At 38.1% G+C, this 13305-nt stretch overlaps 1 protein-coding gene across 2 annotated transcripts in view; it reads right to left on the bottom strand.

The window, feature by feature from the left end:
- sardh (sarcosine dehydrogenase) overlaps positions 1-13305 on the bottom strand; it is a 76410-nt gene that overhangs the window by 977 nt on the left and 62128 nt on the right. For both annotated transcript variants that reach the window (XM_067432812.1, XM_067432811.1), the window contains exons 18-20: positions 11851-12013; positions 10248-10416; positions 8694-8829 (exon numbers count right to left, since the gene is read on the bottom strand). In XM_067432812.1, coding sequence (XP_067288913.1) covers positions 8694-8829; positions 10248-10416; positions 11851-12013 — 468 coding nt within the window. The remainder of the gene's footprint in view (positions 1-8693; positions 8830-10247; positions 10417-11850; positions 12014-13305) is intronic.

Raw genomic sequence — 13305 nt, 5'->3', positions numbered from 1 at the left:
AAGGCTTTTATTTTTCCATTCATATCAGTGTCAAACCATGCAATGCAAATGAGGTCTCCTCACTCTCTTTCTGTCTTTCCCCTCCTGCTCGCTCTCTGTCAGGGGTTGCATCTCTTTTTAATTAAATCTGAACAAGCTGCAGGCATTACCCCGTGGAGTCGAGATCAAGACGCAGTCGCCGGAAAACTAGCCTGACCTCTTTAAGAGTGCACATTGCAGTCTTAATGGACACATTGGTAGATATCCACTGATTGGCACTAAGAAATTAAGTGGTAAGCTGTGGCTACAGTAACTAAAGCACAAAATGCTGTGCAATGGCTCTATGTATAGATAAAAAATAATATTTGCTCATGTAATTAATACAAAAGCGCTATAAAACATATAAGAATGATAACCATGTCTTGAGCTCCACATACTCCTGCCTATGTGTATTTATAACCCTCTTTTAAAGGGATAGTTCACCTAAAAATGAAAATCATCCAAAGATTTACTCACCCTCAAGAAGTCCTAGGTGTATATGACATTCTTCTTTCAGACGAATACAACCTACCTAGGATGGCTTGAGGGTGAGTGAATCATTAGATTATTCTAATTTTTGTGTAAACTATCGCTTTAAAGTACTGCTGAAGCTTCTGTTTTCTATACAATGAACGCAGATGGTAATTTATTGAGTGCAACAGTCGGGTTCCGGAAGGAAAAACTCCATTAATTTTCTCCACAAGGGAATTGATTTTAACGATAAAGTATAAACCTTTAAAAGGCAGCCCTAATGGGAGCGACGAGGTTGTTAATTGATGTTAATATTGAGCATGTTTACATGCACACCAGTAAGCTGAAAGCTCACAAATATCAGCTTATTGAAATAACCATTTACATGCAAACCAGTAAACTGACAACGTAAATTTACATGTCTTTATTAATAAAACCGGGTTATTTCCATGTACGTCAAAAAATAATAATTTTCGTATCTGACTCGAGAGTATTCCAAATGTTACGTCAGTTGGGGTGTTAAATAAAGCTTGCACCATGTCAGCGGGAAATATTTTGGCTCATATTATTCTCTCATGCAGTTCCAGATGCAGTGTTTTGACTGAACCTCTTCTACTTCTGGTGCATGAGATGAGAACACATCTTTACAATTTTCTGGGTCTTAAAAGAGTCTGTGCTTGTGATATATGTCCTTATTTCATGCAAAACACTTGCTGGATGCATTTAAATCTGCTCGAAATGTGTGTTTTTGGTCACCTATCACTGATAGTCTAATACATGCGCATTTCAATAAGCCGACATAAAGCAGGTTAATGCATTTACGTGCCGCACGAAATCGAGATAAGAGGCAAAAAACTACCGACTGGTTTATGTTTAAGCCTTTTATGACCATATGCAGATAAAAGAAAACGGGTTACCGCGTTTACATGACCATGTTCGTTGTCAGTTTATTAGGCATGATCAGCTTAAGAACGTGCATGTAAACGCATCTAGTGTTAAAACCATCAGCCTGCATTACTTTCCTCTTAATTTTAAACAATCATGTTTAGCAGCTGAATTATTGTTGAAAAACTACATTACCCATGATTCTGCAAGAAACCTTCACCAATCAGAGAATCATAACAAGCAAACCATCCCAAAAGAACACTTTATAGCTCGGCCACTCCATTTAAGCCCTGCGAATGACTAATCAAGTCTGTTTCCCAATTCAAGCAAATATAAATGCATATTTAGCAATTTGCAATATTTCAATTTTAACTATTTCTCCATTGTTTCATAATTTTATTTAATTTGCAGTGTGAATTGTATCTCTCATTCTAACCGTTAAGTACACAGTCTTCTATTTCTTATCATTTGTATATGCTAAACAATAACCAATAATATTTTGTTGTAATTTTCTTTATTTAGAAAATTAATTGATTTGAACAGCAGCAAATCAGTAAAAACACTGAAGGCACAATCTAAAATACACACCACAGCAATGACTCATTTCGAAAATGAATCCGAAAAATTATTCATGCAGTCTGAAATCGCATACTGTATAGTAGGTACTACATTAAGTTTAAAACATACTTTGCAACCATTAATAAAGTAGTTCTATAAAGTATGAATGTGTGTAGTATGAATGAAATTTGGACATACTGCGTCCGCCATGTTGTCACTGTCACCACGTGGCCTATGGTGTCAGTTAAGTCGCTTCATTGTCATTCACAAATCCTCTCCTGTGACCTCATGAGATAGTAAAGTGTCCATCGAAAGCACACTTCAGAATCTCGCTAGCTCACATGAAACTGATGGTTCAGTGTGGGGAGTTAACTCCGAACGATTTACTGACTGAATCTGATTAAAACTGCTACCTTAAAAACAAGTTTGCAGCTGTTTTGTGAATCTTTTAGACTAAATGATAAGAACAGGTTCATTAGTCATTTGTTCTTGAATTGGACATTATGATTAGGGAATTGTTTGTTGTTGAGTTTACGAAACATTGGCACACACTTGAGTTGAGATGATATTTGAAGGTGCTTATGGGCTACATTTAAATTTGAAACCATTTTAGTCACAGTTTGAAGCCCTGGTCACGATAGCTTTGTGTGACAAAAGTTTAATATGTCTAAATAAAATGTAAGATGTTATTTTGCTGAAAATATTGACATACGCTCTAGCTCTTGGTAAGTATTTGTGAAAGGAAAAATTATAACTGATTCATAAAATAAACATTCTTTTGAATGAGCCATTTAATCTAATTTAAAAACTGCTTTTGCATCCTTTTGAAGCTTGAAAACTCTCCGTTTCTGTTACTACATGGACGACCGGTTTATCTTTCTAAATTCTTCTTTTGTGTTCCTCGGTAGAAAAAAAGTCAAATGGGTGGAAACTTTTAAATGCAAACTAGAAACTACAAAAAGTCTTACGCATGAAGTCCCAAGGTCTCTCGTCCATGAATAATACTTGTGTGACTATGTCCAGTGATGTGTCTGTTATAATTTTCCTCCTCCCGTCTGGTCTGTGGTGTAGTAATGCCGAGAGCAGAGAGAGTAAAGGTCTGATCAGATCAGCGCTCGACCCTGTTCAACAGCACTGTTGCGTACGCTGTGGAATGGAGATGTCTCAGTTTTACCTCCCCATCTGTCCCTCCTCATCTAATTGTCTGTCAGTTAACATTAAGTACACATCCCCCTGTATCATGTCATATTCGTAGTACGGGGACTTCAGAGCCGCTTCAGAGCCACTGTGTCCAAGCATTACAACAAACACACAGTCTCCCTTCTCACTAAACTATTGCACGCACGCACGCACTCATTTATGTCAAACTCTCTTAAACCGTAGCCTAAGTAAAGAAAGTATTTTCTATGTTTAGTTACTTAAAACATGAATAATTCAAGCGCAAGTCTCTATTCTCTCCGTCATCTCTGATGTAATCAGCCTGGTTTTCTTTACATTAGTGCTATTTTGGACTAATTGAATTAATGCATTTGCTTACTGAAAACTTTATTGGAGTTTATTGGCTTAAAATGATCTGATCAAAGAAGGAAAATAGGCTTAAAGGGTTTAAATAGAAATTTACTCCTACCAGGGTTACAGGTGTTTGTGCCGTTGTAAATGCTCAGTGAGATAATCTCCCGACTTTTAAGATCATTGTCAACTGTTTGACGCTTTTTTCATTGTTACTTTGGTTTAAAGGTTGTTTAATAATAATTAAAAAATCAGTGAATTTCCACCAAAACATAACAATGTGCGATTTGCAGTGTTCATATGATGAGGTTTAGGTCATTGCACCCACTGTAACCCATCGCTCACTTCAGAACAGTAAGTATTGATACTGGATTAATGCAAATGAGCACTTGACACTAATGGCAGTATCCGCTCAGCAGAGAGCACGGCACACACATCTAATCATCGTTCTTTTAGGGACCCTATGTGAGGAACAACTCGCATGACTCACACTGAATCATAAAAGCAGAAAAGGATAATGAGTGTGCATCAGCAGTGTTTCTAAAAAGGCGTTAAAAAGTTCAATTATACTTATAAAATCATGTTGACAAGAGGTGACCCATTCTCATTTTTTGATGTCTTGATCAGATTTCATGATTTGGATCGCAAATGTCACGTGATTTCAGCAGTTTGACACGCGACCCGAATCATGAATCAATATGCTGATTCATAACCATTCGAATCTTTGTTTGGGGATTGAAAACAAACACGGAAGAGAAGACAATGCTGAATAAAGTCGTAGTTTTTGTTATTTTTGGACCAAAATGTATTTTCAATGCTTCAAGAGATGTCACAGATGGACTACTTTGAGGATGTTTTTATTCCCTTTCTTGACATGGATAGTATAGTGTGCATACACTTGAATACGTTCTCGGACTAAATCTAAAATATCTTAAACTGTGTTCCGAAGATGAACGGAGGTCTGACGGGTGTGGAACGACATTAGGGTGAGTCATTAATGACATCAATTTCATTTTTGGGTGAACTAACCCTTTAAGTTAGTTCAAATGATCCAGAACGCTGCAGCACGTCTTGTATTCAATGAGCCCAAAAGGGCTCATGTCACACCTCTATTCATCTCTCTACATTGGCTACCACTCGCTGCCCGGATCAAATTCAAAGCCCTGACTCTTGCTTATGGATCCTCCACAAGCGCAGCACCCGCATACTTCGACTCACTCCTACGAGTCTACACACCCACCAGAAGCCTTCGCTCAGCTAATGAGCGAAGGCTTGTGGTACCATCACAGAGAGGCATGAAATCCCTCTCTAGAACTTTTTCTTTCATTGTTCCTGGTTGGTGGAACGATCTTCCGTCCTCCATACGCACAACAGAATCACTCACTTCGTTCAAAAGACAGGTAAAAACTCATCTCTTCCATGAGCACTTAATCTTACATAAAAAAAAATAATTTTTTTTTTAAAAAAACTCTTTCCCCCTCTATTTCTCCTTTCTTCTTTCCTTTTCTGGTCTTTGCTACTCTGAGCAGTGTACAAATCTTGGTGTTTAGGGCACTTTTTGTGTTTCGTTGCCTCTTCTTGACGGATCGCTTCCTGTTCTCCTGAGTTGTAAGTCGCTTTGGATAAAAGCGTCTGCTAAATGCATAAATGTAAATGTAAATGTTAAGTACAGTAACTAATTACATTTACTCAAATACTTTACACCACTGAGTATACTACAGTATTGGAAGCCAAACCCACCAACTCCGAAACGTTTTAATTGGTCAGCACTCCGGTGGCGAGATTAGTTCTCACTGCGCCATCCACTCGGTGGCGCTAGCAAACATGTCCTCCCTGCAATGACATCAGTGCGGCGCGAGCTCTGTAACACCGCAGCGTTTCATCCCACATTCTTGTTTGGCTTCCCATACGGCAGCTCATGTACCGTATTGTTCCAAATATAAGCCAATTCTTTTTTCTTAAGAATACTGAAAAAACAGGCTTGTCTTCTATTCAGGGTCTAGACTTTTACATTTCAATAATACACCCACATCAATAGGTGGTACTAAATACGCATAAAACGAGTGTGCCAAGAAATACGGTAGGCTACATGGTTTTCACTACGAGATGGATAAATGGGCTACGGGCTATTTTTATGGTATGCCAAATAGTGTTTATTTTTAAATGTGATTGTTGGTACATTTTACCACTATTTACTAGGGGTGTCCCCGACTAAGGATTTACACATTCGAATCAGAATTTTCGAATCTCTCTATGGTCGACTGATAGTCGAATCATCTACGTGTGTGTAAACCATAGACCGGAAAAAAATAAACGGTATAAACGGGTTGGGAAGGGCAGGACACTAGTCAGCAGGAGACTAAGACTAGTTTTATTTTACTTTACACATGACACAAAGCCACCACTTTTAATAAAGTGATCAAATCTTGGCTACACTACACATTCGTAAATTAACCGTTCTCTCATAACATTTAAAAGCCGCGATCGAAACAGAACATCACACAAATATATAAAAGAACATTTTGATAAATAAACCTAAAAAAAGACCTGCCTAGAGAGGAAAACAACACTGAGTGCATTTATATGCATGTTCTTAAGCCGATTGTGCCTAAAGGGGGGGCCGCACACCTGACTGAAGCTCAGTGCCGTGTCTCAGGTAGCCTATCTCACACCAGGCAGACGTGAACATATACGCACAAGCTCAATTTTGAATCGACTTCTGACAGAAGAGCTGCATGATGAGTGTATCTTGTAGCACAGGGTGAAATCAGTATGTACATTCACGATTTGAGGGAAATATACATTTAATCACCGCGGACAGGTGTCGAATGCCACTGTCGGTGTATATGTGTTCGAATTTTAAAGGCACTGCGCGTCCGGTGCGAAGCTCAGTGCCCTTAAAGGGGCGATCGATCAGCGTCGCGACACATATATAACACTAATATTGAGCACCCCCATATTGCCTAAAATGGTATGATCCTCGTTTCATAACACCCGCGAAGTTTCGACCATGAGATCAGTGGTCGAATCCAGTCCTGCAAATCGATGCATCGAATCTTCAACTATGGGGTCACCCCTACTATTTACCATCCTTTCAATACAAAAATCTAAATATAAAAATATGCTTTATTAAAATGATTTCCAAATAAAAGCATTTTCTATACCAAAAATCCTTTTCCCAAAAAGGTAGATCTTTAAAAGGGGGGTGGGAGGTGGTCAGGGTCATCTTATTCAGAACTGTACGGTTTGAACAATACTAGGGTTGCCACCTTCAATACAGAAAAATAAGGGACGCCTGCCGCAGCGGTGGCCACACCCCTCGGGGCCACGATGACCACAGTCCCGATGGTGTGCCAGTGCAGTGGTCGTATATCATAACTTAAAACCTAATTTGTATATATATATATATATATATATATATATATATATATATATATATATATGTATTTTTACAATGGACATTATAATAGGATATCTGCTATTGAAATCAGTGTGAACAGATGCACTCAGTATAATACACAGCTATGACAATGAAAAACAAACTCAACTGCTGTAACCTAGAGGGGAGTAGGATAAGAAATTGCAAATTAACTCGAGTAATTTTATAGTGTTGTGAACAAAGATTTTGACTAAAATATTTGTCATTGTTTGCAGTAACACCATCCAAACAGTGAAACCACAGCTAAATAACTGTAGCCTAAATGATATAATATCTACAATCATTTCTTATTTTAATAAAACACTAAACAACATTTTTATTTTTGGTAAGTTAAGTAAATATATTTATGTATTAGGCTATTCCGTTTTTATAGTCTATTGTTAATTCTATAGTATTGGATGATGCAATTATTTAAATTTGTTAAGCATAACAAATAGTTGTTTATTTTATTCCTAAAAGGTCCTATTTTGATTAAATATATGTATATATTTATATCTTATCTCTTATTAAAGTAATGCTTGTGTCTGACTATACAACTTAACCTTAATAAACAAATCATACCATAACATCATTAATGTAGCCTACATTATTAACATTATTTCTTAATAGGCAGCATTTATGAAATCTAACGTTATCAATCAAAAAATTGAGGTGATAAAAAAACAAAACAAAAAAACAACACTCTGCCTCAGGAGATGCTTGAGGTATGAAGAACTGTGCGACAGTGCTTTGATTTCGGTGAGCTCTTGCATTTAGTGAATGTTGCTCTCCCGTTGCATGCTGTCTCACATCTGACAGGCCAGCGTGCGCCACTGAAAACACTCGCCGACAAATAATTATTGTGCAATTGACTTGGTATTCATTGCCGCGGACACTTTCCAGCCAAATATTTATTTCTTCCCACTCTCGTCTGTACCTCTGCATCCGCTTGCGTTTCTGCTCTGAAACTTTTACAGCTGGATGCGAGGGGGTATTTGGACCTGCCTCCGCCATCGTTTCAAATGGATTCTGCCCATATAGAAAAGAACCTATACCTCTACTGACTCTGATTGGCCGTGATTCACGGCCCGTGAACCTGAAACAAACCAATCAAACAAACCAACGACGGCAGCGACCCAATTAGGGGCAGAATAGGACGTGTCTTCACACAATGCGGGTGGACCTATGTAAAATACGGGACAAATCGCGTCCCGTATTGCTTTGATACGGGACGCGCCATTTTTCCTGAAAATACGGGACGATTCCGTATTTCAAGGGACGGGTGGCAACCCTAAACAATACGCTTTCCAACAAAATATAAATCTATTTAGAGTAACATTTCTCTCTACTACGTCCACCACCTTAGATTAACCTTTTCACTGAGTGCAATGAATTCTCATCACTCGCCTTCCCTGGTGTAAATTACTTTCTTCAGACAAACGAAAATTATTTTTCTTCAGAAAATCAATGCTTCAATGCTACTGTCATACGAGCATTAATGAGAGGGATGCTGTGACGCAAGTACGTTGTGAAGCTTGTGGGAGAAGTATCGCTGAGAACCACAGACGTTGTGATTCACAACGTCACATTACAATGTTTCTCTCATGAAGGGCAAAATATTTCAGCATGATTTCGCAAAAGGTTCAAGTTGGTAAGGTTGGTTGGTTTGAAAGAGCTTCATACATCACTCCACTACTAACAACAGACAATGAACGTTTTGCCCCTCTAATGTAATTGCGCCTTTAGACTAGACCAAAATGATGTTGCCATTTCACTTTTGCAGCAATAAAACAGCTCACTAGTTTTAGAAAGAAAGCTATCACACAGCACTCACCACACCACCATCTGGGTTGCGAATATAACCATAGCCAATGGTCTTGTCAATGGCAAATCCAAATTCGGAGCGCCGCAGGTGGCCCACAGGAACGCCGTTGCGGAAAATAGCTTCCAGACCAAACATTGGCACTTTTCTGCAGGAAAGACAAACAACACATCAGTAATGATCAAATGAGGATCCCTGAATAACATGAACACTGGTCCAGAAAAACTGCCAGATCCTAGACGCCATATTTAGAGCTGCAGTTTGATTTTAACTTTTAAACTGTTTTATGATGATCATAGATTGATTCCAAATATGTTGTGAACTTCTACAAACCAGTTATTTAGGCAATATGTAAAACATCAGACTGTTGAGATATTATTTAAGCAGACAATCATTAAAAGTGGAGGGCAAACACAGATATCTCCTTGAAAAACCTCATCAGTCAAATGTAAGGTAACATATTATAGCATTAGTTTGGCATTGCAGCAATTATTCACTTTTAAGCCAGACGGTCTGTAAATAAATGTCAAAAAACTTGCCAGATACCCGAGGCTATAAAATCACTTATATCCAGCATATTAGCCAACTGCTCTGCATTGAATTTCAACCCCTAAGATCTCATTCAGGAGTACATAATCTAAATTGATGCTTACTTTTCACTGTTGTTGTGATGTTTTAAAGCAAAAAGAGCAATAATCACAAAAAGTGTTATACAATTAAATCAAGGGTCCATTAAAGGTCCCATTCTGCATGTGTTTTCGAAGCTTTGATTATGTTTACAGGGTGCAATATAACGAGTTCATGTTTCGCGTGTAAAAAAAAAAAACAGTATTTTTCACACAATTTACTTATCTGTACAGCGCGATTTCCTCTGTCCTAAAAACGGCCTGATGATTTCCTTGTTCTATGAAGTCCCTCCTTCAGAAACACGTAATGAGTTCTGATTAGGGCAGCGCTTCCCGTGTTGTGATTGGACAGCAGCTTAGCGCACTTTGCCCAGAAAGGTCCCGCCTCTTACAATAACGGGGAGATGCAAGCGCTGAATGCGAGCTCTTCTTCACGTGGGAGAGCAACAAGACCACGCCCCCTATTTTGCGTGTTCTTGTGGGCGGAGGGTTAGTCAACAAACGGTTCTAGTGACGTCATTACATCCCTGCACTTCCTGCTGTAGTCCAAACCGGCCGTTCGCTGTAGGCTTTGAAAGGGAACTTCTGTTAAATAAAATATCTCGCTTGGCATTGAACTTTGAGCTTTATAATTTTACAGGTATTATTTATGCTCTAACAGCAACCTTACACACTAACTAAAGTTTGAAAGATGGAATCGCGAAGAACGGGACCTTTAAAGGTGCAGAAAGTGATTTCTGAGAAACACTTGATATTTGTTTACACTGTTGTTGTCTCTTTATCAAAACTGAAGCAAAGTAACATAATGCTTTGTGAAAATAAATAGATGACGACTCTTTCTCAGAAATCGTTTACTGCACCTTTTAACCCACCTGTTATTTTACCATGTTGATATTCCAGCCTCCTTCATTATGTCTACATTCATAACAATGAAACTCACTCATCAACTGTGAAGCAGACGATTCGTCTGCGCAGACCCTCAGCCTTTTGGACCTCCAATGCCTTCCGACCAAGGAAGGGAATGGAGGTCTTCATCTTACAGGTGAATGCAAGTCCCGCCTCTAGTGGAGTGTCATCAGGACGCAGATCTGCATGCCAATGCCTGTAACCTGATAGAGAGATTCAAAAATATTATATATAAAAAAAAAGATTCTTATGTTCTTAGAAAATGGGATCTTTGTTGGTTTCATATTATATTATAAAATTTTGGTAAAGCTTCAGTATGGGGAACACATTCACTATTAACTATGATTTTTGCCTCAACAAATCCTACTTTACTACTTATTAATAGTTAGTACGGTCGTTTTTGTAGCGTTTGAGTTTAGGTACTGGGTAGGATACAGGGATGTAGAATAAGGTCATGCAGAATAAGGAATCAGTATGTGCTAATAAACAGCCAATATCCTAGTAATATGCATGCTAATAAGCAACTAGTTAAAGCAGCACTTGGCTACTTTTGCTCTCGGGGTCCCCCTACAGTTTGGAAAAAATAATGTCCTCAACTACTGTCGTAAGATCTGTCATCCTACAACAGGGGATGCCATCGCGCGTGCATTTGTTGACATGACAACCCTGATAGCCCTGAACTAGTGATGCGTGGGTCGTCTCATAAACCGCGTACCCCGTATGTCTATTTAATGGTCGTGGGTGCGGGGCGGGTTGTAAAAATATATACAGTGTATATCCATTCTTATCAATAAAATGCTGTTTAATTCTACTCCGGCATGATTTCAATATATTAAATATATATAAAATCTTATTTCTTAGTCATAAACTCAGGTAGAATATTTAAACCATGAACACAGTCTAGTAGATATGACCTACATAGTGAACAAACAGTGAAGCTGAGTTAAGTCTCAAGAGTGCAGTGGAAGTGCTGAAGTGTACAACTCCAGTAATGAGTTTTTATTGTGTCCAGCTGTCTAGTCTTTCCTTTAATTCCAGTAAGAGCTAAATGCATAGGGGACACCTACCAACCTACAGTACGTCTAACTATTATCTCCACCTGACCTTCAGCAGCATGTGCGGTTTTACTGTTGCTCGGCCAGTGCTGGTGCAGAAAAACTGCTGCGGTTCAGTGTTAAGCTGCATCGAAAGAAGCACTGACAATGAATTATATATGTGGCTCTATTGGAGAGTGATACAATAATGTTTTATGCTTACAGTGTGAATCAAAAATGCATCTCCATGCAGTTCTACAGAACTTTAAATGATCAATCGAGATCTGTTGAACGAAACCCTTAGTGGCTCAAACAGTGTTCATCAACAGAATCCCAGGGTAAACCAATTGATCTTGACACTAAAAGCAAAGTTTTACTACAGCACCTGGAGAAACAGACCTCATAATGCATGAGGGGTTGTGAAAACATCTATTTTCTAGAACTACATTCTGTTGTTCTTTTATCATGTTTTTTTTAACATTCTGCAATATGATTTCCACAATGTTTTGGATGGTTGCTAGGTGTTTGCATACTGGCCCAAGCCTTACGAATATTGATAGTGATACCAATTACAGTGATAGTAGTAATGACACTAAAACATACCTTTCTCAATACTCAGGGAGTCAATGGCCCTGTAGCCGGCATTACAGATGCCATATTTGGCACCGGCGGCCATGATGGCGTGGTAGACAGGCAGACAGGACTCTTTCGGTATATGAAGCTCCCAGCCCATCTCACCCACGAACGACAGACGCATGGCCCTCACCTACACACACACACACACACACACACACACACACACACACACACACACACACACACACACACACACACACACACACACACACACACACACACACACACACACACACACACACACACACACACACACACACACACACACACACACAAAATAAAGATTGTGCAACTATCTATAACTATCTATCTATATATCTATATCTATATCTATATCTATATATATATATATATATATATATATATATATATATATATATATATATATACTACAGCAGACAATATCGTCCTGTTTATTCTAAGCATGTGCTTGTCTGTCACCTTAAATGTTCGAGCTTGCTAAAGCAGGATGGATTCTGTTTGGCTGCCAATGTTTTTATTGTTCATCAGGATAAAGTTTTTTCTGAATGTGATTCCAACCATATTGTTTCTTTGCATCCTGGGTGTGGAAGCTTTGAGAAAAATCTAAAATCATTTTAACTTTTAACATTTTTTTATTTTCAAAGTAATCATGCAATAAGTAGGATAACGTACGTGTCAGCTAGTTATTATTGCAAAAACAAAAAAAAGGGCGGTACAGGGTGTATCAAAACCAAGACAGGTGAGACTAAATGAAACAAAAGTACAAAACAGTGGAAGTATAATATGAAGTTATAAGTGTTATATTACTAATTATTAATAATAAAAAATACATGTTAAAATACCTGTAAAAACAGTTTTCATACTAATACATTTAGTTAGGTTTCTGAAAGAAGTCTCTTCTCACGAAGGCGGCATTTATTTGATCAAAAATACAGTAAAAACAATAATATTTAAAAAAATTATTACAGTTTTTTGTTCTCATATATTTTAAAATACAATATATTCCTGTGATCAAAGCTGCATTTTCAGCATCATTACTCAAACATTACAAAAGAACAGCATTTGAAATAAAAAATCTTGGTAACACTTTCCTTAAAGACTTTGGACTATCATACACCTGGACACCAAAACACCAAGTGTCTTTTGCTAGTTTCAGTTTTCTGACGCAGTTGTCATTTTTACGTCCAGCCCCACGTTGTTTAAATGGCAAATGCACTCAAGCCTATCTGTTCGACCATGGGCGTGGCGTGCTGGTCTGAAAACGAGGTGTGTTCAGGCGCATTGTTAGCATTATACTTTCTAAAGGTGTATTATTATACAAAATGTATTATACATGGGGTTAAAATTATTCATGAGACCATAAAATACTTTATAAGCTGAAAACAAAATGTCCAGGTTAGGAGTGTACACTGTTGAGTGTACACATAAATGAGGTTCTGG

Source organism: Pseudorasbora parva, chromosome 23 (assembly GCF_024679245.1).
Source record: "Pseudorasbora parva isolate DD20220531a chromosome 23, ASM2467924v1, whole genome shotgun sequence".
Taxonomy (NCBI): Eukaryota; Metazoa; Chordata; class Actinopteri; order Cypriniformes; family Gobionidae; genus Pseudorasbora; species Pseudorasbora parva.
This window is presented reverse-complemented; position numbering and strand designations above follow the sequence as displayed.